Genomic DNA, 25,418 nt, shown 5'->3' with positions numbered 1-25,418 from the left:
ACTGCTTTGTGCAGAGAATTGGCTAAGATCCAGCAGTAAAAATATTGAGGTGGAAATGATGTTAGGACACAACGGAGCCGACCTGGTATTGTACGTAGTCGTACTGTTTCTTTTTTTCTGTGCCATTTCGGTACTCCATGAAGTATGTTGAGAAGGAGCATTTTCTTTTTTCGAATGATTTACATTTAAAAAGCTGTACGCTGCATTGTGTTCCGGGATGCGCTCGGGACGATTGCTTGTCCTTGTAAAACCAAACAAACAGTTTCAGATGGAAACAAATCATTTAGCAAGTAACAATTCCCATCGCTTTTTTTGCTACAGGTTGGAATTTTCACTTCAGCACTGCAAACGGAAATTGTTTTACAACGGTCCTGCAGCTATCTAATGGAGATGGCTTTTTGGATGCCAGTACACTTGTCCAGAGTAGTACAACATTTGCATGTGCAACTGACCATGCTGGACCTGGGCATGAGTGTACAGCTGTACCGTTTCACGGCCACCGGTCGAACCATTTGTGTTAGTTTTTTTATTATCAGAAAGCACATTTGCAAAGGGCGCCACCAAGTCCCTCCGTTGAACAATAATGGCCACACAAAATGGCACTGTGTTATTTCGGACATCCTTTTTGCATGTCATTTCCTTCCAAGGATAATTGACCATGAAAAAAGGGGGACGGTCCAGGGGAGGGTTCGGGCGGAAGTGACGAATGTACGAAACGCCGATTGCGTGTCTATGAACACGTTCCGTTTCGAAAATCGTTTCGCCAGCTGGTTATGGTTTACTTAGTTGTCGTTGGCGCTGTGAAGGACAGCTGTGACAGCTCCCGCGTACCGTAGCAATCGTATTTACATAGCGTTCACGGAAGGGAGCGGGGTGCGCATAGATGCCTATCTGCTAAAACCCGGAACCCGCTACCATTTCGCTGCTCGGTGTACTGTAACAGAAAGATAAACAAGTATAAATTGGGAGCAAGCTTGGAAAACCATTTTCGCTTCCCAGGCAGCGCAAACTTTCCACGCTTTTATAATTGCCGGAAAGTCGAGTCGAAACGACTTTACGATGATTTCCCCGGAAAACGACACAACTTTTCGATTGTCAATACATTGATGCTTTTTTCTCAGCTTCCCTCTCCAACTCTGAGCACTGCCTCCCGTGGAGGGTGGTGCACGCTTCGGTGCAAATTGACTATCGCTAATCATTGGGTCCGACCGACCGGTTGCCCCTGGCAGCTGGACTTTGATATTCCGCAACGTGGTAGGCGAACGTGTTTGTGCTGCCAGTATTCTGGACTTTGGCCGCAAACTTTCGGCGCGGGTTTGATGGTATCGGGAAGATGGAATGACATTTTCCGAGAAAAGCAGTGTAGGTTTGATTCAACATTTACAGTACGTTAACCTTTTTCGGTTGATTATGGAAACATAGAGGGAGGAGAGTGTGGAAATATGATAAATTAAACCGCTTCAAAGATCTACTCGTGGCCTTAAAGTGGATTGGTGTTTCCTCTCCTGTCACGTTCCCATGGCTCTTGCGTATGTGTGTGTGTGTGTGTGTGTGAGAGAGAGAGAAAAAAAGTAATCTAATTAATAATGGTACTTTCGCGAGGTATTCGCCCCGGATTCACCATCGTTTCGCTGATGATGACGATGGCGATGGCAGCCCGCGCGTTAATTAGATGCTGCAGTGTGCTAATGAATTTATCGAAAGCCACAACTTCGAGGTAAACTTTCCACCGAAGAGCTGATAGCACTTTGGTGTGTGTGTGCTACGTGTACGTGTGTGTATGTTAATTTTGGCTCGCACGACAGCCAACTGATGTGTGATTTATGTGATTTATGCTGCTGCGGTTTTCATTCTCAGCTGCAAGGCTCTTTCCCGATAATCGGAGCCGCCTGTGTTAACGTTTGTTGGCGGACATTATTGAAGTTTGCTAATTGGTAAAATTACTTCACGTCCGCTGGAGGGTGGTGCGTTCATGTGAATGATGGTGCGATTTTATTTGTTCGTACTTTTATTAAAATTCGCAGAATTTTTGTTGTTGTTCAGTTCAGTTGTGAAGAGTTTGATTGCGATCAAAACATGCGTTTCTTAATTAAGTATCGTTGCTGAGAATTCGAGTCAAATGTGAGCTTTTCATTTACATGTATAATTGAATTAATTTTACACCTCAATGCAACTTTAATGAGGAAATTCCCCAGGTTCGTTTCAACCTGTTTCAAACACATTTAACTGGAAATATGATGTTGGAGATGATATAGCGATTTACTAAAAGATAAAAATCTTTACCATCATCAGCGATATTTTATTTTTCAGAGTTAAATTTTATAGAGTTCAATCGTCCACACCTCGTCTTAAAGTGGGTGTACACTTCTACAATCAGCTGATCGGTTCGTAAATTACCCAAACTCGCACCGTCTGCTATTTTTAAGCCACAAACAACCACATTTCCCTACAAACACATTGATCCGCACTGTTTGTTGACGCACTGTTTGTTGACGGGACGAGGCGGTGCTGAAGCAATCAAGAGCCCCCCCGTTCCCCCATGTGTGTGTGTGTGTGTGTGTTTGTGTGATCAACAACATTAAAAGTAGTTCAACCGAACGCGGCGTAAGTGTCGACGCCACTGGGACAAATTGCCGAACGCTCGGTATGTGAAGAATGTACCTAGCTGGGTGAATGTGTGTGTGAGTTTGTACGCCAGCTTAACCAAGCAGGAAGTGTGTTGAGGAGTGTGACCAAATCGGTTAGATAACGTAAACCACCACCAGCATCGTCCTCCGTTCGCTATTCTCCCTTCGATGGTGTTGTGTTGTTTCACGATTCGACACGGGAGAGGAAAACCACTCGAGGGAAATGACCCTACTACACTGGCTGTCTATAGTACATGACGGATTTAGTAGAGTGTGAATCTCGACGAGATAAAACAGCCGTGCTTGTGATTTTCCGTGCGATTCTCCGCAACAGCACAGCCGGATATGGATAACCTTGAAAACTCAACAGAAGCTCAAACACACACACATACAACTACAGCTGGTCAGCGAATTTCCTTTTCCATTGTGTGACGCCTGTTTTTGTTCTGTTTTTCATTCACACCGGAACAACCACCGGTAGGAAAACGTCCGATTAAACAACCGTGTCCCTCCATCGTCATCTCGCCGACAAACACACACACACATGCACTCACGACGCCATACACAATGCTGCTGACGTTTATGATGTTTAGTTTAGTGGAACATGGCACCTCGGAAGCAAGATGGGAGATCCAAGTAGGCGAAAACACAAATCGAACTTGAACGGCGACGTCGCTGCCATGCGGATCGTTCCATCATCGTTCGCAACGTGCTGCGGCCGCTTTTCTTTCCTCCCACTCTGTTCACATCGTGTTGACACTTAATTGCTTTCCCCTACTCACACACACACACACACACGGCACACCCGTGCCAAACGAGAGGAGGGGGGTTTTTTGAAATGAAATGATAACCTGTCCGTCTTGTCTCTCTTGTCTCTCTGTGCTGCTGCAGGACGGACAACAAAATGATGATAATAAACGATCTGTGGGAAAATGTATGCCTTCGTTTTCTTTTCTTTCTTTTTTTGTGCAAATCGTTTATGTTTCTAACGAATCGTTATGCTGTCGTATAAATGGTTGCAAAATATGGGACGCGATGGCACTCACATGAAATGTGAGTAGCAGAAGATGGGTTGGATTAGAAAATCGTTTCGTTTGATTTATGGCAATGATGCGCACATGGGCAGTAAGACGATCGGAGGGAAGAAATGATTTTAATAGCAATGAAATACCCATAATTACGCTATAATAAGGATGTTTCTTCGCTTGAAGGTGTTTAAAATAGCAAATTACAACTAGACGTCTTAAATCACTTTACTCTTTTTCTCTTATCAAGCTCCATTTTCATGTGATTATTTTGTGTGTGTGTGTGTGTGTGTGTGTGTTTTTTTTTTTGCTTTATTTGGAAACCATGAGTGTTGTGCATCTGGCATAATTACACTCTTCTGTCTGCTAAAGAGCCCTTTCCCAAAAATGACAATTTCATTCCTAAATTCAAATGAACCTAATCTTTATGCAAAGATGTGTTTGTTTTCCCTCCTTCCCTCCCCCTCAAAAAACATTAAATGCATAGCAAATAAAGCATGCAAAATGAATGCTTTATTTGCTGATTCTATTGTTTCACTGCGGCGGAACAGTTGAACGCGCCGAAAAAGACAAATGGTAATGAAAGAGTGCGCCATTTTGATGCCCACGCCACACTGGAAAAGCACAAACGATAAGAAGAGGGTTAACGTATATTCATTACCGAGCGTGGAGAGTTGGAGCAGTCACTAGCAGCGAGCGAGCAAGCATATACATATTTTTCATCCTTTTTATGAAGTTGGAATTTATCTTGTTCCCTTTTTTTACACTTACACTTTCCCTTTGTCTCGCTCAAACGCTCCTTAGCTTTGCTTGCGCTATCTCCAGCAAATCTGATGACAGCAGCATAATGCTCCGACATTAATATGGGTGTATATACCACCCGTCCCATCCCATACCACCCGGCCCTCGGTACCATTCGCACAAAGGAGTCAGCAAGGATGCCGCAAGAAGAGATGGCCAAAGTGGTTGAATTTATGTTGGCCCGCTCCTCCCTCACCGGAGTAACCTTTTTATCGTGTGCCCCTTATGCTTTTAGTTAACAATTTGTGCGGTTGTGTTTAATATTTATTCACTCTCCTCTCTCATTTGCCGTCTGTGCTCTGTTCTGGGACTAAAAAGCATTTTTTGTATTGGAGAACAGTTGCGTTTTCCTTTGCGTAAGCGATTATCACACTATAGAACGGTCTATATATTGGTACAAATTATTCCCCACAGGCAACAGGCCTCTTCTCTAGAGGTTTTTTTCCGTCTAGAAGAGATAAAATTTGGCCACAGCCGGTCCTTGATCAAAGTTTTTTGGGTTTGCGCAACGCTTATCCCCGTTCGCGTTCAAACAATAGAACGCTGCTGCAACATTAATAATCATGAGGTATTAGCAGATCGTTAATAACCGCCAGCTTGCCGACTCAGGAGTGTGGGCGTTGGGTGGGGAAATGTAAATTAATGCAAACATACGAAACTCTCCCGGGTGTGTCTGTGGACCGATAACGTTTGGGTGAGTGGCTCCGGAAAATATGTCTGGGCTGCCAAATGCACCTACTGCTGTGGAGGGAAGCTCATTGGAATGTGTAAACTGTACAAAATCTCATCCAATAACCTTTTAGGTTTTGTGACAATCTGTTTATATATTTGTGTTATCTTGACATTTTGCCTCATTTTTCATTAATGCTTTCAATTTAATCTTTCCAAACAAATACTATAAAACACAGCGAGCTTTATCGAAAAAGCTAATAAACCCAGTTCAATACAAACACACATTCTTCTCTTTGGAAAACCCGCCAATCAACATTGCCTCAACATTGGCGCACAGTAAATGCTTCCAATTACTCCGTGTCGTATTGCTTCAAATCAAGCGAAAGCTCAAACATTCCTTTCTACACCCGCCAAAGGGCTTAATCCAACACAATTCCACACGGTTTATGTTGTTTCAATTTGCCTTCATCGGCTACCGGCGGGGAGGCACTTGCTGGAAAGGCGCTTCCGACTTCACTCAAATTTAATTTAGTTTAATCCACCCGTACCACAGAAGCCCACGCGACTTACGACTTCCAATTCCAATCCATACGGTACGACCTTTGCACGTTTGTGCTGCCTCCGCACGAGCGTGCTAGCGATTTGGGCCCGTTTTGGTTCGATTTCACTTGCCTTTGGTCTAAAAAAAACACGCCCGAAACCGAGAAACATAATCCCCTCGTACGGTAAACACCAACGGAGGAGTAGAAGGAAGACATTGGTGGCTGGTGTCCTCTCGCAGCGAGCGGACGCAGCAAATACTGCTTATGGCTAAGGAAATAGTTTTACTAACCGTCGCATTGTTTGCTCTCTTCTTCTTCTTCTTATCCATTGCAGTCCCTGTTCGAGCTGGAGCTGGCCGGATGTAATGAGATTACCGAGGCCGGTCTGTGGGCGTGCCTGACGCCAAGGATAGTGTCACTCTCGCTGGCGGATTGCATCAATGTGGCCGACGAAGCGGTCGGAGCCGTCGCACAACTGTTGCCTTCACTGTATGAATTTTCGCTGCAGGTAAGGAAGGAAGGAAGCAAGTGGTGTGTGGTGCTTCGACTTGCACGTAGTTTTATATGCTCTTGCTCTTTGGCTGTCCTCGCAGGCCTACCACGTGACAGACGCAGCGTTAGGTTACTTTTCGCCCAAGCAAAGCCACAGCCTAAGCATTCTCCGGTTGCAGTCCTGCTGGGAGCTTACGAACCACGGTGTCGTCAACATTGGTAAGTACCTGGCTGGTCGATCGATCGATTGTTTGTTCTCTCTCTTTTTTTAGGTCATTTACAGCAATGGATCTTTCATAAGTGACCTTTCAGTTTGAGGAATGTGATGGAAAAGTAAACAGAAGAAATTCAAAAATATTGGGTAATTTTTGCCCACCGTAAGACCGAATAATTGAAATATTCATTTCCATAACGTCTTTTTGAGTTACAAATAAGTTGATGCTCATGATCCATTCCTTCAGTTTATGAGTTTGAAGAAACGAAAGGGAAATGAGAAAATAAATACCTTTCACTCATCGTCAGAGCGTTCATATCACAAAGGAGATTAAGAGATATTTCATACCAGATAACAGAAAGATGTTGAAAATAACGAGGTCATGATGAAATGGTCATAATTCATCGTAAAACGACCGACATTGCATGCATTAAGCAAATCTTTTTTTTTATTCGGAGTTTTGCAACTCGACAGTGAAGCTTTGATATAATGAAGACATTTGGGCGCTCTTGACAGCCTTTCCGCAACATGAGTAATGTTTTTTTTCGCAGATCTTAAAGCAAATCGATAATGGCACACCCCAATGTATCAGTGGTACTCGTATCAACAACGCCCTCAACAACAAACCCCTCATTCGTATGCATACCCTTCAATTACTGTCGCTGGCAAACATTTGCCCGACATTAGTGGCGATCCTCTTTGGGGTGCTTTGGGCTACACTCCTGTGGTGCAATGACATTTTTCCTGCCCTTATTCGACCGTTTTTCTTTCCTGCTTCGTTCGTGTTCCGTGTGGTTTATTGTAATGTTATTTCCCTCTTTCTCTCTCGTTTCTTCCACACACACACACACACACACACTCACGCACACTCAGTACACTCTCTGCCACATTTGACCGTGCTGTCGCTGTCCGGCTGCAGCAAGGTGACGGATGACGGTGTGGAGCTGATTGCGGAAAACCTCCAGAAGCTAAGGGCACTCGATCTGTCCTGGTGCCCCCGGATAACGGATGCCGCCCTCGAGTACATTGCCTGTGATCTGAACCAGCTGGAGGAGCTAACGCTGGATCGGTAAGTTAGGGGCCCCTCTTTTTAACGATTTTTTTCACATTTTTCTTTCGCTTTATCTTATCGTTTTTATTTTAACGAAAAGTATCAGGCGTCTCCATCGGTGCGTGCGGTTGGATGGAGACGCCTGGTCATTGGTGGAAATTATGGTGAAAAATAAATGCGGCACAGAGAGCGGCTAGGACTAAAGCCTCTCTCTCTATCTCGTAAGAACGATGAAGCATCATTAATGTGCAATGCAGGAAATGTGAAGATATGCCCGTTACGATATTCCCTTTTAAGATGTTACGAAATCTTCTTTTGACGATGAGGACTTTAAAGTGCTCTTGTTGGCGCAAGCACTATTGGAATAAATTAGAAAAGAACACATCGTTTCGTTCTTTTGGGGATGTTTTAGACTGGCGCTCTGTTGGGAGGCTTGTCGTATTTGTGCTTTAAACGTTCTAGCTTGATAAACCAGAACAATTGTGGGTTTAAAAGTAGACAGTTTTATAAGTTTCTCCTTCCAAGAAGTCGACAACCTTCATCGTCGTGTCCTCAATACCGTACACGAAAGCGTTCCAACATTCGTTACATACTTCAGCCCATTCCTTGAATGCTCTACACTCCGTCCTCCTCTACCCTCCTTCGAAACATCCCTTTTAGTCGTTCGTATTTCCCTGTGAGGAAGCAAAAAGTTTCTCTTCTACTTACAAAGCCACCCCAAAAAAACAAAAAAAAAATGGTTCGAAATGATTTCGACACGTGTGCGCACAAAATTGATCCAATCACTTAGCCTGAGCCAGCTACATATTTATAATTGGAATTTTTGCTGCGCTCCTTCAAATAGAAAGGCAACACCGAACCACAATATCTACGAACGGATGGGTTCGGCGAAGACCAATTTGCCGAGCGACATCCACGTGCATGGTTCGGTTTTGTTTCGCTAAACGTTCCGGGGCATAACCAGTTCTGATTGGTTCTAAAAAAAACAGTATCTACCCTTAGATTGCTTACCGGGCAGTGGGTAATTGATTTGCCATTAAATGTACGGTACGGATATCATACTACTACCGTTGCGGGTGGTAGGGTTTGTTCATTGTTGAATGAAGTCGCTGGCTCACTTAAACGGTCATTTTCTAGCCGAGCAACCGACACGATGGTTGCATTTCATCATCGCATGCATCCCGTGACGCCACATTTGTTTCACTCGAATGCCATCGAGGGGTGCAAAGAACATGCAGTCACATCCTTCCGGTCGCTCCGGAAGGCCGGGGGTGAGTCCGCTCGATTCGATGAACCAGTTACGCGAAAACACAAAACAAGCGGAAAATGGAAACCCATTTCATAGCAGGCGGCGCCACTCGCTGACGACGAACTTCAAAGGCTGGCCTGATTGATTGATTGATGGGATGAAGTCGCTCCATCCATCCATCGGGGGGAGGGGGAGTACATTTGCTATTTTCTCTGCCTAAGGAGCGAGATGGATTGTCTCTCGGATTGGCCCGGAATCACTTTTACAACCGTTGCTAGGTTACTGCCGGCACTGGTTGGAGGATGTAATTTGGTACATCGGTTTTATTTTATGCATCAGAAATACACTCTCGCGTGTGTGTGCTGGTGATAAAATTATACCACTTGGAGACGGTAACTGGGGAAGAATGTCGATGTTCCACTGCACGCAATCAATATTGTTATTGATGGTGGCAGGTTATTGGACGTTTTCCTGTTTCGTATATTAATTATAACCTCAGAAATCAATACTTGATCGGCATGGAAATGCTCTTGCTTCCGGCACGTGCTCGTCGATAATGTCACATTTAAATAGACAGTTTTTTATCAAAATGACAATCAAATTGAGGCTAATGTTGGGCAGGTAGACAGGTAGGAAATGGAAAAAATCGTTTTACCAACATAAGGTTAATTAATTTGTCTGTTTTTTTTTTGCAATTTAAACGAAATTTGTGTATCGTTTCATTTCAATTGCATCCTTAAAGGTACATTCCGTAGAGACAGAGTAAAGAGAGACGTACAAAACGCTCCAATACAAGCCAACCGTTTATTAATGTTTAAACATGCTTATGCAGATGTCTTTAAAAAAAGAACAGATAATCCAATTAATATTTATAATAGTCGCAATAAGAAGAAAATGCTTCCAGGTGTAGCATCTGTCCATTATGCCATTTACACTCTGCCGGAAGGTTTCAAAATGCATATCATTTCCTTACTAAATACAGCAGAAGCAGCACCAGCAGCAGCACTGGCAGCATTATTCACAGTCACTGCAAAGCAGTATCGACATAATTAGATATTTAACCATTACCGTCCATCCATCTTGAGCCTTAAAAGCTTTCATCCTTCGCTTGCGCTCTCCAGTTGCGATCTTGTCCTTCCAACGATGTTCCAGGCAACGGAGCCCGACCATTGGATGGAAATTTGCACACAGAGACCGACGGCCAGGGACAAACCTTCCCGATCCCATCTCCGTCGTATCTTGTCCTGTGTGTTTTTGTTATCTCCCTGTTTCTCTCTCTCTTCCTTCTCATTCTTAGTGTCCCATTAAGCGGCCCAGTGCTGGCAGGACTTCGCAGAACGCGTTTTCTTTTTGCTACGTGAACGTGAAACAATTAATTTTAATTTGAAACATAATCACTCCGCATCCAGCTGCTACTGCCAGCGGCACGCTTCGGTTCGGTTTGGTTAGGAACGAAGACGTTTAACCACTGCTGGGGGCGTCACACCAATTTAACGTTGCCTAAAGACTTTGTCCTCCCTGGACTGGCCACGGATCACTGTCAAGGGAGGGAGATGGGAGGTGTTTTGATTTACATTTAGCGAACTCAATCGGTACAGCATCCTCCTCCTCCCCCCTTTTAGTCCTTGTTTTGGTTGTCACCCGTCTTCTTCTTATCTTCTAGCGAGAGGGAAAGGATTGATTGTTGTGAAGCGTTTTCCATTAGTTATTTACAATTTATGCGAAAACCGTTCGGGGAACGATCGTCTGAGCACGAGGGGAAGTACACGGGTGAACGGTAACTCAATTTAACATTTTAATTAATTCTACTCCCACCCCATGGTACACAGTGGAGTTTACCATTACACATATAGAACCTTCCCCAAAAAAGGCATAAAAAGCCAAAAGGTAGTCAAGTCAAATGGAAAAGCTCGTCGGTTTGGGATTGATTCTAATTTTGAAACGTTTTTTTCCACCTCACGGAGTCGGAGCGGGTGGCAAGGGATTTTCGAAGGATTGCTGCTTCCAAGAATTTGTCCTCCGATAGATTCACAGGTACAGGTTCACTGCTATTGGCACACTCTACCGACGGTGAGGATTGGCATTCTTTTGAACTTTTAGATATTATGAAGGATTTCACTCACAAAAAAGAAGATTTATCGTGGTAATTGAATAATGACTGAAAATGGGTATTTGGGCCTATTTGGAACGATATTTCCCTCCCTGGTTTCTCTTTGAGATGGAAGAAGACTTCAAGTTTAAGGTTTATCCTCTCTGCAAAAGAGTTGGAACAAATTGGAACCATTTCTCGGAGGGCAATTTACCCATTTTGCTTTCAATGGCACCATCAACCTGTTCTGCTGCAGAAGCTTCATTTAACCGCATGGCCGTGGGCTTGAGGGCACATTGTTCCATGCTTCCACGAGCAAACCAGAGTGCTCTTCACCTATTTTTATGCCGCATTCTTTTATTTCCCTTTTTTTCTGTGCAAAACATAAAACCATTACTAAAGTCCTTGCGGACAATCGTTCTGTTTGCCCTCCTCCCATTCTTCCCATTCACAGCTGCGTGCACATCACCGACATCGGCGTGGGCTACATCTCCACGATGCTGTCGCTGTCCGCCCTGTTCCTGCGCTGGTGCACCCAGATCCGGGACTTTGGCCTGCAGCATCTCTGCTCGATGCGCAACCTGCAGGTGCTGTCCCTGGCCGGCTGCCCGCTGCTCACCTCGTCCGGCCTGTCCAGCCTGATCCAGCTGCGCCACCTGCAGGAGCTGGAGCTGACCAACTGTCCCGGCGCGTCCCAGGAGCTGTTCGGCTACCTTCGCGAGCATCTGCCCCGCTGTCTGCTGATCGAATAATCCCATTCCGGGCACCAACCGCGCAACTCGACCGCCGTTCGATGACACGTGCAAGCGAGATCTTCGCTGCCGACGTTCGCTTCCTCCTTCCCGCTTGCTTTCGCTCTCGTTGGAACGTTTTTTGGAGCGAGCTGGAAAGAGGGAAAGCTGCGAACAAAGCTGATTGGCCTACGCAAAACCTGCCCTCTCTACATCCAACCCTCTGCCGATTGTGTTTGGCGGAGACTAACCGGAGGTTGGGATTTAGTAATTGTAACGTTTAATTAGACAGGGAGCGAGGGACGGTGGTGGAACATTCAGTTTAGTTTTCTTTTCTTTTTATGTGAGCTTCTTTGCTCTTCTTTTTAACGCAATTCATAGGGCAGCTGCCAGCTAATGCGTAGTTTTTGCAACACTATTTTTACATACCTTTTTACATGCATACTTTCGTGGCTTGTAAACGGAATAGTCACTTTAGCCATCGACTCCAACAAATGCAGGAGAGAGGAAAACTATTTGTATGGCAACCACGAATACTTACTGATTGGTTTTTTAAGTGTACAGCCCTGATCTCACTTGTTAAAGGCCCCCTCGAGCAAGGAAACTCAAAATTAATGTTAACTTAAAACAGGACAGCAAAATGGGTAGAATATGAAAAGGGCAACAAAGGGAAAGAGTAAGCCTGCAATTGCTAAAACAAAACAAAACAAAAAGAAAACAAAAATAATCTAATTTTGTCGAATGTTAAATGGCTGTGTAGATAAGAGAGTGTATAAAACCCTAATGCAGAGAGAGAAGAAAGAGAAATTGATAAAAAAGCGAGAGACGTTAAAGCAAAGGAAAAACACGCTACGCTACAAACTAATACAAACAAACAAAACAACACAAGATGAACAAACAAACAAACAAAAACTACTTCTTACTACTAACACACGCAAACGATGAGGATTCGGAGTGTGTTAATGAGTAATTAGCAAAGCAAAGCAAAATCCAAAAACCAAAATACAACGGTGTGTGATGAATGTGGTGGTGTTGGTGGATATGTTTAACAAAAAACTGAATGTTTTGGTGGTAGTAGCCAACTATTAAGTAATGTGTTATATGGAGGAAAAAGTAGAACACACACACTAACAGACACACATACAGATTTGTTACAGCTGCAAATGCACAGCAGCAGATAGAGAAACACGTTTAGTAAAGTATAGCGGGAGTAGCGATGAATAAGCGATGAACAAGCGACAAGAGATACATACAGATACACTAAAACTAATTAGAAAAGGAAAAACCGGGCGGTATTATGCTAATATATTCTAGAAATGGTTGAAATACACAATTGGTACAATTTAATGTATGAAGAGTAATGGAAGAAGTAATAGGACAGTGTGTGTGTGTGTGGCGCAGACACGTAAACACACGACCTTAGTATTGTATTGTACATATGATTTTTTAAACCTGACAAGACTTGACTCCGGAGAAGTGGTGTGCGTGTGTGTGTTTGTGTAAGCGATCGTGTGTTATAAAGCTGCAACGTAAGCGAAAGAATAGAGTAGAAGAAGAGACGCAAAACGCGGCATTACACAATAAGAAAATCGGACCGGAGAGGACAAAACAAAGAAAGGAAAAGCAAAAAAAAGCTTAACCCATAATGAAACCTTCCTTTCCCCTAGTTGGTTGTATAATAAGACAAGGATAAACTTTGCCCTTAAAACCGCTCATTTAAAACTGCTGCAAAAGTTGAGAAAGCAAACAACAACCAAACAAAACGAAATAAAGCCGAAACAAAAACGCTAGATTGAAATAGAAAACAAAGGAATAAACTTTAACAAAACAAATAGAGATAAAGACAAAAGACGTGTACGTAAAAACGGAAAACAAATAAATAAATGCCGTGAGCTTTAGCTAAATGATGAAAGCAAACAAACACACAAACAATTTAAAGGAATGAATGTCCCGCAGTCCCAGTGTGTGAGAGAATGTTCGAAATAGGTTCGTTTTTCCGCCTTCCGTGTGGCTTTCCGGTTCGTTGCTATGGAAAAGACAAAAAGTAAGTAAGTAAGTTACATCCAAACGATGCCAGTAAACCTCCTGTCCCTAACCAAAAACCAACCAAATCATGTAAAGACCGCCCATGACCATGACTGATGAATAAATCGAGCTCTGAAAATTAACTTCAAATAACTAAACCTAGTGTGTCCGTAGGAGTTGCCGGTGCGCATACATGCTAAGTATTATTATTATTATTCGTGACACGTGGTGGTGTGCTTTCCCGTTCCGCGTGTGGTTTCGCGTCAATTTTTCGGAACGTTGTAAAAATGGAAAAGGACGGAAAGCATTTGAAACGGTTTGCGCGATACGAGAGATACAAAGAAGGCATGGGAAAACAAGTTGTTAAGTAGTCAAAATTGGAAAGCGAAATATTATATACAAGCTGCTAAAAACAAAAAAAAGGACACACACTTTTTTACACCAGTTCACCGTTCCACCGCTCCTAACAAATTCGTATAAATTCGTTTAGCTATAACCAAATGGAGCGGCACGCCAAAGGCTTTTCGATCCCTCTTTCTTCTGGTGGCGGGCTTCGCTAGAGAAGCCCGCGCCAGCCACAACAATCGAAGCTAGGGTCCTTTTAGATTAGTGCCACCATTCGTCGAAACCTAGAAGCGCTATCATCAAATGCTACACAATTGCTATAGATTACAACTCCACTCCACTTGCTAGAAGCTCGAAGGGAAGGGAAATTCGTTTTATGCTGAAAAAATAAGATTACAGATGAGCGAAGAGAGCGATGGAACGACAAAATAAATGCTTGCTTAAGCAGATTGTTACGAAAGTGGCGCAGAGGAGAGCTGAAGGATGAAAAGGAAAACTTTCAGTAACGAAAAACTTTACGATACACATAAAGCAAACCCCACACCCCATGTATATAAAGTTATCAACTAAGAATAGAGCAAAACCAAAAACTCAAAAACCGTTGGGAATGAAAAACCTTGACAAAAAAAACGATTATTTTTCGGTTGTTTTTTCCTGTTTTTTTATGATAAATCGAACTGTTAACGGTAAGTGGGTTTTATTCATTCTCTCCCCCCGAATCCTGCTCCTGCTCTTCCTCCTCCTGCTCCTCCTCTTCGCCGCCCTCCTCGTCCTCTTCCTGTGCCTGCTGTACCCACCAGGACAGCAGCCCCAAACCGGACTCGTTAATGGCCGCTACGATACGGTACGGTGTCTTATTGCTTTCCTGCCCACTGGAACCGGCACCACCGGACGTACTCGCACCGGTCGAGCTGGACGGTACCTCCTGGTCCGGGGGTCCAATCGGTGAGCTTTCCTCAAACACCTCGCCCGACACGCGAAACTTTATGTTTTCCCCAATGTCCATGTACAGATCGTGCGTGTTACCGTCCTCGAGCGGGTACTCCCACACCCAGGCCTGTTCCGCCTCCTCGTACCGGGAGGGATGCTGCAGGGCGGACGGTGGTATGAGAATGTCGTCGAAAAAGCCAAGCGTTATGTGGACGCCTTCCCGGCTGCAGCTGCGTATCTTGCCCGTGATCACATCCCCAATCATGGGGCGGAAGACGATGTACCGGAAGTTTACCTCGGTGTGGGAAGCGCCATCGCCGGGCAGTATGATTGAATCGCCCAGCTTAACGATGTCTTTCAGGGCGATGCAAAGACCCACATTTAGGAGGACCTGAAACAGTGGCAGAGAGGGGAGTTTAGAAACATATCTCATGGTTAGGCGTGCCACCTTTTGCTTACCTTATTTGCTAACTTTCTGTTGATTTCATCCTTTATCGCTTCTGGTAGCTTCAAACCAAACAGCTCCGGCGCTATCCGCACGTTGTCCTTCAGCTCGGCCAATACGAACATTTCGTTGCTGCTGTTTAATTGCGCGTTTACACTTTACTCGAGCCACATTCAGTACACTATCGGAAAGGCTTGGGCTTTGTGATGGTTCATACTGTTAAAAGGGAATGGTTTATTTCAATAAAAACTGCTTTTCTAAAGGAAAAAAGTGTGCGGAGTGTTCGGATCAGCACACGTTTGTTTACAAAATACAAAACCCGTGCCGGGGTGAGTTTGACAATTGGTACGTTTCCGAAGGGAGATCGGATGTGTGTCAAATTGACAGCACGTGTGCAGAGCAAAACAAACCAACCGCGTGTGCGGCACACGCAGACGAAGAATTGTAGCAAAACGTGTGATAAATAGGAATAGATTGTGAAAACGGCATAAAAATGAGTAGTGGACAGTTTGACGATGCGCTCGATGATACCACAGAACGCTTTGACGGTGTTCAACTGCAGGAGAAAGCTACGTCTCCTCCCGCCAGCAAAGTGAACGGCACAGCGAAGCTGACCAAAATCGAGATTCAAGATGCACTGTTTGGAGCACCGAATAGGGACGAACCGACGGCGACCGACGCGCAGTGGGAAGAGTATTACGACGACGAGGAAAGCGACGACGATGATGATTTCTACTGCTACGAGGGTGGAGAGCTGAAGCGTAACCAGCAGCTAAACCTGAACCAGTCCCACACGAACGCACAAACTACAAGCCAGAAGGTGTCGCACTATCAGCCCGCCGATGTACTGTTCAAAAAGTTCACCAACCGAATCAACGTGGAAAAGTATGAAGGACCGGCCTCGCTTCCGAACCACGCAAAGAACACGCTGATCGAAACGCAACGCAAAGCAGACAGCGACCGATTGCGCAGCAAGGACAAGCAGGATCGTGCGACGGCCGAGCAGGTGATGGATCCGCGTACGCGCATGATACTGTTCAAGCTGCTGAACCGCGCGATGATCACGGAGATCAACGGGTGCATATCGACCGGGAAGGAAGCGAACGTGTACCACGCCACCGCCGCCAGCGGACGGGACTACGCGATCAAGATCTTTAAAACGTCCATCCTCACGTTCAAGGATCGGGACAAGTACGTGACGGGAGAGTACCGGTTCCGGCACGGCTACAGCAAGCACAATCCGCGCAAAATGGTACGCACCTGGGCGGAGAAGGAGATGCGCAATCTGGTGCGCATGAAGAAGTGCGATCTGCCCGTCCCCGAGCCGATCCTGCTGCGCAGCCACGTGCTGGTGATGGAGTTCATCGGGCACGACGGATGGCCCGCACCGAAGCTGAAGGACGTGGAGCTGAGCGGGGTGAAAGCGCGCGAGCTGTACCGGGCCGCGGTCGAGATGATGTGGACGATGTACAATCGCTGCAAGCTGGTGCATGCCGATCTGTCCGAGTTTAATCTGCTGTACCACGAGGGCAAGATCGTCATCATCGATGTGTCGCAGTCGGTCGAGCACGAGCATCCGCATGCGCTGGAGTTTCTGCGCAAAGATTGCACCAACGTGACGGACTTTTTCCGCAAGCGCGATGTGTCGACAATGACGGTGAAGGAACTGTTCGATTTCATCACCGATCGGGGCATCGGGGCAGAACAGGTGGAACAGCGGTTGGAGGAAATCTCGGAACGGATAGCTAATCGTAGCTTTGACGAGTTTACCGAACAGCAGAAGCTGGACGAAGCCGTATTTAAGCAGATTTTCATCCCGAAAACACTGCACGATGTGTACGACGCAGAGCGGGATGCGTTCGACAAGAGTACGGATGAGCTGGTGTACAAAACCATCACCGGGCTGGATGTGGTGGAAGCGGATCAGAAGCAGGACGGGTCTGATTCGGACACGGAGACAAGCTCGGAGCAGTCGGAGGACGAGGAAGGTGGTAAACGGGCATCGAACGGCGGCGTGGTTGTGGTGCGATCGAAGGATGAAACGCCGGAAGAGCGCAAAGCGCGCAAAAAGGCGGTAAAGGACGAAAAGGCCGAAAAGCGAAAAACGAAGGTGAAAAAGCACATCAAAAAGCGAAAGGAGAAAATTGCTGGTAAAAAGTAAATGTTGGAGCCTAAAATAATGGCAGGAGAATATAAATATTTGTGAGGCATGTAGGAAATAAAGATATATTTAACCATTAAAAAATAAAATCGTTTTTGAAAAATATCGAAGTAAATGTAGAAACGAAACGAGCTCCGTTTGAAAATGGTTAAACTGACAGATAAAAGAAAACCATTGTTTGTAAACAAATTTCCCATTTTGACGTTTGGTGCGCAAATGTTTGTTTTGGTTTGACCCCGGCAGTGTGTGCGTTGCTCTAGCGAAAGTGTAGCAAAAGTGTAGCTCACCCAAGAAAAACTAACCATCCTAGAAGCAGAATGAACGACCACACACAAACAGCAACCGATCCGGCAAGGATATATCTAACGGCGGAGGAAATATTGGCGGAAAAGATTTACCTCTGCTCGTTCGACAACTGCTTCGCACTGTTGAACAACTTGGCAAACCTGCAGATGCACCTAACCAAACATCACAAAGCACCGGCGGAAAATCTACAGTTCCTGTGCAATGCCAACAAGACGGAGCCCAAACTGTTCTTCTGCCCCATCGCCAGCTGCCCATACTTCCAAACGGCCACCGAATGCACAAACGGAGCGCGTAGCTTTAGTTCTCTTCGCTCGCTGAAGCAACACTTCCTGAAGGTGCACGGCGAGCGAAAGCATGGCTGTGAAGCGTGCGGCAAATCGTTCGCGACGGAGAGTTTCCTGCGACACCATCGGTTGTCCTGTGGCCGGAAGTTTGTCTGTGAGCATTGCTCCTACACGTACGGTTCCCGGGAGGCACTGCTAACGCACGCCAAACGGAAGCAACACGGCTACGAAGCGTTGCTTTTGGCGAAGAAATCCACAAACCCCAAGAAAGCGTCGAAACAGAAACCCGCCAAGAAGTGCGTTACTACGAGTACGCAAACGTTGCAGGAGCGAATGGGAGAACATCGAGCTACACAAACGTGCGATCTCGTGAAAATTCTTGCCATTGAGCCAAGGGAAGAGAACAATCCTTCAGCTCCAGTACAACAGCTTTCCTCGAAACCAGAAACGGTTGAAAATTCCTGCAACACAAACTCAGTTCTCGGTTCGCACGTGGCCGACAGCGTGGAACCTTTGGCACCGGTAGTGTGCACCGAAACGCAAACCGACTTCATCGACTTTATGTTTTCCGGCTCGGACAATCGGCACGATCCTCTGCTTTCCTATGCCCACATGTACACCCAAACGTACGACGATCCGGGACTGCTGACGGCTGACCTCGGGCTGTCCACGACCGAAACGCAGACGAGCTGGAACGAGTCGGGCGAATCGTTTGGCGACTATCTGGTATCCACGGAGACGCAAACGAACTTCGATATCGATAGTTTCGATTGCTCGAGTAGCAATTGTACCGCAGATAGAACTAGTCCAGGGAACTGCAAGCAAACGCAGATGCCGGAACCGATGCAGGCTGAGTTTCACTTGCTAAGGGGAGCAGATTTTTTGAGCGATATTGGCGACTCGATCGATGGTCATGCATCCGTTCACGCGCCGGGCTCTTGATATAAGGAGACGCAGGATGAGGATCCCTGTTATCGACGATTCGAGTTCTAGCAGCACGGTGGTGAATCCCGACTTTTATAAAGCTGTATATATAGATGTGTTAGCGTAGAAATTTAGCTAAAATACGTTACCGGAACTAGTACTAGTAGCATCTCCAAACAGACTGTATGCAAAAGGCAAAATTCTGAGCACTGAATTTTTGAATTCTTGTAATTCTAGGACACGTTTACTCATAGTATAGATAGATGAATTGTCAACTAATAAATCAAATCAAAAGGGCTGAAAAACTATATTTTCATTCCTACAGAACTTCAGATGGCTTTCCTTGTATCCCACAAAATATTATTTCCGATTGAAGCCGAAACGACCCGTGCGCAACGTTCCATTTGAACCTCTCGTCAACTGTCAATCGCAACTGTCATTCGAATGTCATCCAACAGCAGCAGCAGCAGCCGAAAGGAAAACACACACATACAAACAAAGAACTTTACTTTCAACGCACCGAAACACAGGATGAGCGATTTGTGTAAAGCCAAGAGCAACATTTAGAGCCCCAACACCTCGCATTAAAATGGGTAATTAGAGCCGGCAAGTGTAAATTCGCACCGCAAAAAAGACAAACCAGTTCCTATTTCACGCTGTGTCAACATTCGTGCGATCGTTTCGGCTTCCGGCACGACATGTATCGCGAGTAGAACGGCGGCCTTGCGGGACCACTACTGCGGGACATCCCCGGACGAGCACGGACACCACCCGGCTTTCGGTGCTAATTGTGTGTGATCATTGTTTCGCAATCGGTTCGTTCCGGCTACCGTTTGTGGAGTGCGTACGTGTGTGTGTGTCGAATAGGAAGGAAAGCGGGCGCGGAAAATGGGCGATGCCGGATGTGTACACTTTGCGACGTACGTGAAGGAGTACGGGTACGAGCCGTACAGCTACGTGCACGGGTACTTCAGTGCGTGCGTCAACAAGGAGGCCCGGCTGCGGAAGGCCCTCTCCTGCCTGTGCTACAAGTGTGGTAGCTCCGGTCCGCAGCTGTACTGCTGCCTGCACTGCATCTACTTCGCCTGCAAGGGCGCCCACATTACCGAGCACTACAAGCACACGAAGCACTTCATGGCGCTGGAACTGTGCTACGGCATGCTGTACTGCTACCAGTGTCGGGACTTTATCTACCACAGCAAATGCCAGACGATCGCCGAGCGGCACCTCTGGCTGGAGGCGCGCAGTCTCGACAAAAGCCTGTCCTGGCGCCCGTGGAGTCCCTCGCGGCTCGAAATCGAGCTGCTGCTGAAGAACCCCAAGCGCCGGCACGTAACCGCACTCACCAGCATTGGGCTGCGCGGGTTGCTGAATCTCGGCTCGACCTGCTTCATGAACTGCATCGTGCAGGCGCTCATCCATACGCCCCTGCTGCGCGACTACTTCCTTGCCGAGCTGCACGAGTGTACGGCGAAAACGGCCGCCAAGTGTTTGGTGTGTGAAGTGTCGCGGCTGTTTCAGGAATTTTACTCCGGCGCCCGGGGTCCACTGTCGCTGCACCGGTTGCTGCATCTGATCTGGAACCATGCGCGGCATTTGGCTGGGTACGAGCAGCAGGACGCGCACGAGTTCTTCATCGCCACGCTGGATGTGCTGCATCGGCACTGCAAAACGTCGATGAAGGAGCAGGCGGCAAAGGCGGCCGCGGCTGCAGCAGCGGCAGCAGCAGCAGCCGCCGCGACCGATAAATCGAAATCCTCCTCCTCCACACAGCCAAACTCGCATCAACCAATGCAGCACAGCGGCTCGAACTATCTTCAGCAGCAAGGTGCGGCACAGCAGGACGGCGCGGGTGCGTTGGCACAGTCCGGCCCGAATGCGTTACCACTCTCGACGGCTGGGAATCAGTCACAAGGGGGTGCAAACACTGCCACGGGCACGGCGAACCAAGCGGAGCCAAACCAGACACAGTGCAACTGTATTATTGATCAGATCTTCACCGGCGGTCTGCAGAGTGATGTCGTGTGCCAGGCGTGCAACGGTGTCTCGACCACGATCGATCCGTTCTGGGACATTTCGCTCGATCTGGGCGAATCGTCCAACGGGCAGGGTGGGTACGGTGGACCGCCCCGGTCCCTGATCGACTGTCTGGAGCGATTCACCCGGGCGGAGCATCTCGGCTCGAGTGCAAAGATCAAATGCAACAAGTGCAACAGCTACCAGGAGTCGACCAAGCAGCTGTCCATGCGCACGTTACCAATCGTCGCCAGCTTCCATCTCAAGCGCTTCGAACACTCTAGTCTGGTGCGTATCCGGTGCGCCCGGTTCCCCAAACAAACGGGAGGGGATGAAGGGAGGAAAGATCGTTAACAAATTGCTTTGTTTTCCCTTCCGCAGATCGATAAGAAAATTTCCACCTTTATCTCATTCCCTGCCGAGCTCGATATGACACCGTTTATGTCACAGATAATGTCTGACCAGCAGCAGCAGCAGCAGCAACAGCAATCGGCCGTTCCTCATTCACCGTCGTCCTCGTCGTCGAATTTCAACGAGCGAACTGGTGGAGCAAACGGTTCCTCTACCGGCACGAGTTTAAACAGTGACTCGACGGCACGCCTGCCGGTGGACAAGAGTACGACCGATTTTCGCTATTCGCTGTACGCCGTCATCAATCACGTCGGGACGCTCGATGCGGGCCACTACACGGCGTACGTGCGCCACCAGAAAGACATTTGGGTCAAGTGCGATGACCACATTATAACCACTGCCACACTCCAGCAGGTTTTGGACAGCGAAGGGTAAGGAGGGGCTTTATTGTTCGATTGCAAGGAGCACGAATGAAGACTAATATGGAATTTTCTTTATTCTTTTAGATACCTCCTGTTCTATCATAAGAAAATACTGGAGTACGAGTAAAAAGCCGCCCACCCCGTTGGGGAGAGGAGCAGCAGCCGAAACGGGTGGGAAAGGGTGGGGCATTACCGTAGTGACTGACGGGAATACACATACAAGACTGGTCAAAAGGCACCCGGTAGGATCATGTAAAAAAAACACAGAATGGAAATAGGAATTCAGGGTATTCGGGAAGAAAACGTTGTTTCGGAAAGCTTTTATCTAACGTTACTTAATTACCGTGTACGATAGCTGAAAGTGACAACCCGCGTGGCCGTAATTCGAGCGGGAAGCAGGAATTGAGGATTATGGGGGGAAGAAACATGAATCTAACCCGACGAAACGATCAAAATACCATTTTAGCAAGGAAGTCGATCCGACCATGACTATTAACAGAGTAGGCCGCGACACAAATACACACAGAGAGAGAGTGAGAGAGTGAGAGAGAGGAAAACACATGCCGTAATGCGTGTTAATGTTTAGTTTATATATTTATTTACGTGATTTAGTTTTGGTCGTCCCTTTTTGTTTCCTTCCTGCCCCCCCCCCCCTCCTTCTCTCTTCGATACACACCGTAAGGTAATGTGCGTGAGTGCTGGTTATTGGTTTAAATCGTTTTTTGTTTTATTTGGCGATCGATTGACGAAAGAGTAAAAACTGATGACGACGGATGATGCACTAAGGAGGGGGAGGGGAAGGGAGCAGTGTTAGAGATGACAAAAATGTCGTCGTTGGAACGGGGGGGGGGGGGGGGGTTCGGGGAACAGAGAGAAGAGTGATGTGTTGGATGGAAAATATAACAAAACGGAAAATGAATCTTCCCTTTAATTCGTTCCCTCTTTGCGGAGAGAGAGAGAGTGAAGAAAGAACAATTCTAACGACTGTTTTGAACTATCGAAATCAGAAAATAGGAAAGCCTCGGTTAAGAGTTCTACTAAATCTCATAAATCTCATTTTAATGGTGTCTAAGGTGCTAATAATAATTATAATTAAAAGAAAGAAAAAAAAAACAAAATTATGAAATTACAACGATTGCACCCCGCTACCTAATTCAGTGTCCCTAAGTTTACATTAAATGGTCATACCGAGTACGTTACGGGTGGTTGGTGCATTATTTTGTTTAAATTCTTTTCCCAAAATGGTTTGAGGACGTTTCGACGGAAACATTTCGACAGAAATCCGGACAAACATTGGACGTAGTACACATGCATGTGGTCATGTGAAAAGCATTTTACTTTTAAATTGAAAATCTCAATCCAAAGCGCCTACTACGCTCCCTAGATAGTATTGCCTTTCTTCTAAGCCACGATTTTGTTGTAAATTTATGCTATAACCGAATTGTCCGATGATTATTTCTCGATGGTTGTGTAACGATTTTAGGCTCTATGCTTTTCCTCCCATTCGCTTGTTGCACCACAAAAGGGCGCTTACATGAAGAAGGAAGGGAAACAAATTCTAACAAAACAACAAAACAAAAAAAATGCAACGTGCAATTAGTGGATGAGAGGGTGGGTGGTGGGTGGGTGGTTGGGTTGTGCAAATGCCTTTCTTTTTCTACGTCTGCGTGACCCTGCCCTTTGATATGGTCCCCGCAAGCTCGGGCCGATTTTCTTTTTTTTTTGTTATTTTGTTCGAAAAAAAAAACAGTATTACCTACGCGTGGGTGTGTCTGTGCCGTCGATTCGTTACGCATTCAATCGCATTAAACCGCAACGGCATTTTGCCCTCCCATCCCCACCACCTCCTTCCTACAGCAGGGCCGATTGGCAGCAGAACAGAACCGATACCTGACATTCGCCCGAATCGCGTCACGAAGTCGATGGCGTGGCCGGCGCTGTCGTGCTGCTGGCGGTCGGTGTCAGCGAGGAGGTCGGTGCCGGCGGCGAGGAGCTTGCTGGAGGAGGAAGGCCGTTACTGTCCGCGGGAGCGTTGTTACTGCTGTTGGGTGAGCGGGCCGCGTCGTCATTGGTCGTCTTGGTTGCTTTCGGGGTTGTGGTGCCGGCAGCATCGGCGCTCACCGTCGCTGAAGCCCCCGGTGAAGCTGGAGCCACGACGGTTGAAGGCTGTGGAGACGCTAAGGATGTCGACGTGGCAGAAGCAGCGACGGTGGTCTGTTTCGCGAGGTTCGCCCGTGCCGTTACGGCCGCCTCGATCAACCCGTCCAGCAGGTAGCTGTCCGTTTGGGTCGACTTGTCGTCTACCAGCATCTTCTGCCCGCCGGAACCGTACTTGCGCGAGATCTCCAGCAGCTCCCGCAGGCCCTTGTTCTCCGTCACCAGCTTGCTCAGCACCTCCTGCTCCTGGTTCATCTTCTCCTCGTCTATCTGCGAGACGCGCTGCATGACGGCGGCCATCTCCTGTATTTTGGCCGTCTGCTGCCGGATCAGCTCGTCGCGCCGCTCGATGTCGGCCGACCGGTGGTGGCGCGTGAACGCCTCCACAAAGTTGACCTTCGTGTTGAGTATCTTGGCCTGCGTGTGCTCGCGGTACTTCGACATGATGTGCTCGAGCGCGTGCTGGTGGTCCTCGAGGGCCGCCTTCAGCAGCCGATTCTCCTGCTGGATCTCGCGGATCTGCGGATTTTCCTGGTGGATGATCGTGATCAGCTGGTTGTTGGAGCGGTCGCGCGCCAGCTTGTTCAGTATGTCGATATCGTCCTGGAACTGGCGCATCGACTCGATGTGCTTGTTGACCGATTCCGACTCGAGCAGCAGCGCATCGCCGAGCGCTTCCCGATCCTTTAGCCGGTTGGCGATGCGCTTCGCATCCAGTATGATTTGCTCAAACGTAACCGACATCGTAGCGTGTGTTTTCTTCGGATAGCTTTTACCTTCAAGTGCGCGATAGAACTCTCTCTCTTCCCGGACGAAATCGATCTGGAACGTGGTGCGTGTTTAGGGCAAACGCAAAAAGAGGCAAATCAGACCGTGTTAAAAATAAGCTTCCGCATTCCATAAATAGTTACCGATGAGATAGCCGCACACTATTGAGACAGCGCCGTGTTGGTTTCGCCACTCCAATTTCCGCTGCTTCGTCAGCTACTGAAAACCTCTGCCAGCCAGGGGGAACAATAACAATCACATACTTCTTGCACCCCCTTCCACAATGCACGGGGCCACAGAGGGGTAAGGGGGAACCGTTGTAAAGTTACGTCGTATGCGGCTGGGGTGCTATGTTTCACAGCTGAATACACACACACGCACCCACAATGGTACCACCCCGATGTGAAATACGCAACGGAGGGTTACGGCTCCAACACACACACACGCACACACTGGTAAACGACAAAACAATAGAGTGAAAGAGGGAATTGTCGTCGTAGTCCGTCCTTCCAGTGACTTCACCCAGTTGGAAGCAAAAAAAACTTTCCCGTACGACTGTCCCTGTTTGTTGCAAAACACACACGCACACACACTAAACCAGCTGGGCCATTATCGATGAGGAAACAATTCGCAATGCTGCAGGTTCCACTTTTTCCACCCCCTTTTTCTCGCTCGTAGCCACACAACCAGTGCAAGTGTCTGCCGTCGACGGTGTAGAAATTGTTCTTTCTTTCTCTCTTTTTTTCTGCTCCCCGTTTCTGACAACCCGGAACGCAAGGTGTATGTAGACC

At 47.0% G+C, this 25,418-nt stretch overlaps 6 protein-coding genes across 9 annotated transcripts in view; 4 read left to right on the top strand and 2 right to left on the bottom strand.

Annotated features, from left to right (window-relative positions):
* LOC120901265 (F-box/LRR-repeat protein 16) overlaps positions 1 to 12,242 on the top strand; it is a 33,935-nt gene extending 21,693 nt beyond the window's left edge. For all 4 annotated transcript variants that reach the window (XM_040308977.1, XM_040308981.1, XM_040308980.1 and 1 more), the window contains exons 3-6: positions 6,002 to 6,175; positions 6,261 to 6,378; positions 7,247 to 7,442; positions 11,217 to 12,242. In XM_040308977.1, the coding sequence (XP_040164911.1) occupies positions 6,002 to 6,175; positions 6,261 to 6,378; positions 7,247 to 7,442; positions 11,217 to 11,514 (786 nt within the window). In that variant the 3' untranslated portion in view covers positions 11,515 to 12,242. The remainder of the gene's footprint in view (positions 1 to 6,001; positions 6,176 to 6,260; positions 6,379 to 7,246; positions 7,443 to 11,216) is intronic.
* Positions 12,243 to 14,520: 2,278 nt separating this feature from the next.
* Positions 14,521 to 15,540, bottom strand: LOC120901264 (DNA-directed RNA polymerase III subunit RPC8). The gene is made up of 2 exons (XM_040308976.1): positions 15,253 to 15,540; positions 14,521 to 15,184 (listed from the first exon to the last, which is right to left on the bottom strand). Exons 1-2 carry the CDS (start codon positions 15,361 to 15,363, stop codon positions 14,561 to 14,563), a joined length of 735 nt encoding a protein of 244 aa, XP_040164910.1. The 5' UTR covers positions 15,364 to 15,540; the 3' UTR covers positions 14,521 to 14,560.
* A 92-nt stretch (positions 15,541 to 15,632) lies between these two features.
* Positions 15,633 to 17,488, top strand: LOC120903374 (serine/threonine-protein kinase RIO1). Its single transcript, XM_040312786.1, has one exon. It carries the CDS (start codon positions 15,732 to 15,734, stop codon positions 17,397 to 17,399), a length of 1,668 nt encoding a protein of 555 aa, XP_040168720.1. The 5' UTR covers positions 15,633 to 15,731; the 3' UTR covers positions 17,400 to 17,488.
* A 26-nt stretch (positions 17,489 to 17,514) lies between these two features.
* Positions 17,515 to 19,204, top strand: LOC120903375 (zinc finger protein GAI-ASSOCIATED FACTOR 1). The gene has a single exon (XM_040312787.1). The coding sequence runs from the start codon at positions 17,717 to 17,719 to the stop codon at positions 18,929 to 18,931; it is 1,215 nt and encodes a 404-aa protein (XP_040168721.1). The 5' UTR covers positions 17,515 to 17,716; the 3' UTR covers positions 18,932 to 19,204.
* A 163-nt stretch (positions 19,205 to 19,367) lies between these two features.
* Positions 19,368 to 22,540, top strand: LOC120900491 (ubiquitin carboxyl-terminal hydrolase 30). The gene is made up of 3 exons (XM_040307554.1): positions 19,368 to 21,217; positions 21,311 to 21,711; positions 21,787 to 22,540. The coding sequence occupies exons 1-3, from the start codon at positions 19,802 to 19,804 to the stop codon at positions 21,827 to 21,829; spliced, it is 1,860 nt and encodes a 619-aa protein (XP_040163488.1). The 5' UTR covers positions 19,368 to 19,801; the 3' UTR covers positions 21,830 to 22,540.
* Positions 22,541 to 22,727: 187 nt separating this feature from the next.
* Positions 22,728 to 25,387, bottom strand: LOC120900490 (FGFR1 oncogene partner 2 homolog). The gene is made up of 2 exons (XM_040307552.1): positions 24,771 to 25,387; positions 22,728 to 24,681 (listed from the first exon to the last, which is right to left on the bottom strand). Exon 2 carries the CDS (start codon positions 24,601 to 24,603, stop codon positions 23,614 to 23,616), a length of 990 nt encoding a protein of 329 aa, XP_040163486.1. The 5' UTR covers positions 24,604 to 24,681; positions 24,771 to 25,387; the 3' UTR covers positions 22,728 to 23,613.
* Positions 25,388 to 25,418: the final 31 nt, after the last annotated feature.

This window comes from Anopheles arabiensis, chromosome 3 (assembly GCF_016920715.1).
Source record: "Anopheles arabiensis isolate DONGOLA chromosome 3, AaraD3, whole genome shotgun sequence".
Taxonomy (NCBI): domain Eukaryota; kingdom Metazoa; phylum Arthropoda; class Insecta; order Diptera; family Culicidae; genus Anopheles; species Anopheles arabiensis.
Note: the sequence above shows the minus strand (reverse complement) of the source record. Positions and strands in the feature narration are given on the sequence as shown.

Excerpts from the sequence above, each read along its gene's own strand:
- LOC120900491 (XM_040307554.1), top strand. The coding sequence starts at position 19,802 with ATGGGCGATGCCGGATGTGTACACTTTGCGACGTACGTGAAGGAGTAC. Across the intron at positions 21,218-21,310 it reads GCTTCGAACACTCTAGTCTG|ATCGATAAGAAAATTTCCAC; the intron begins GTGCGTATCCGG and ends TCCCTTCCGCAG. Across the intron at positions 21,712-21,786 it reads CAGGTTTTGGACAGCGAAGG|ATACCTCCTGTTCTATCATA; the intron begins GTAAGGAGGGGC and ends TTATTCTTTTAG.
- LOC120901264 (XM_040308976.1), bottom strand. The coding sequence starts at position 15,363 with ATGTTCGTATTGGCCGAGCTGAAGGACAACGTGCGGATAGCGCCGGAG. Across the intron at positions 15,185-15,252 it reads ACAGAAAGTTAGCAAATAAG|GTCCTCCTAAATGTGGGTCT; the intron begins GTAAGCAAAAGG and ends CCACTGTTTCAG.
- LOC120903375 (XM_040312787.1), top strand. The coding sequence starts at position 17,717 with ATGAACGACCACACACAAACAGCAACCGATCCGGCAAGGATATATCTA.
- LOC120903374 (XM_040312786.1), top strand. The coding sequence starts at position 15,732 with ATGAGTAGTGGACAGTTTGACGATGCGCTCGATGATACCACAGAACGC.
- LOC120900490 (XM_040307552.1), bottom strand. The coding sequence starts at position 24,603 with ATGTCGGTTACGTTTGAGCAAATCATACTGGATGCGAAGCGCATCGCC.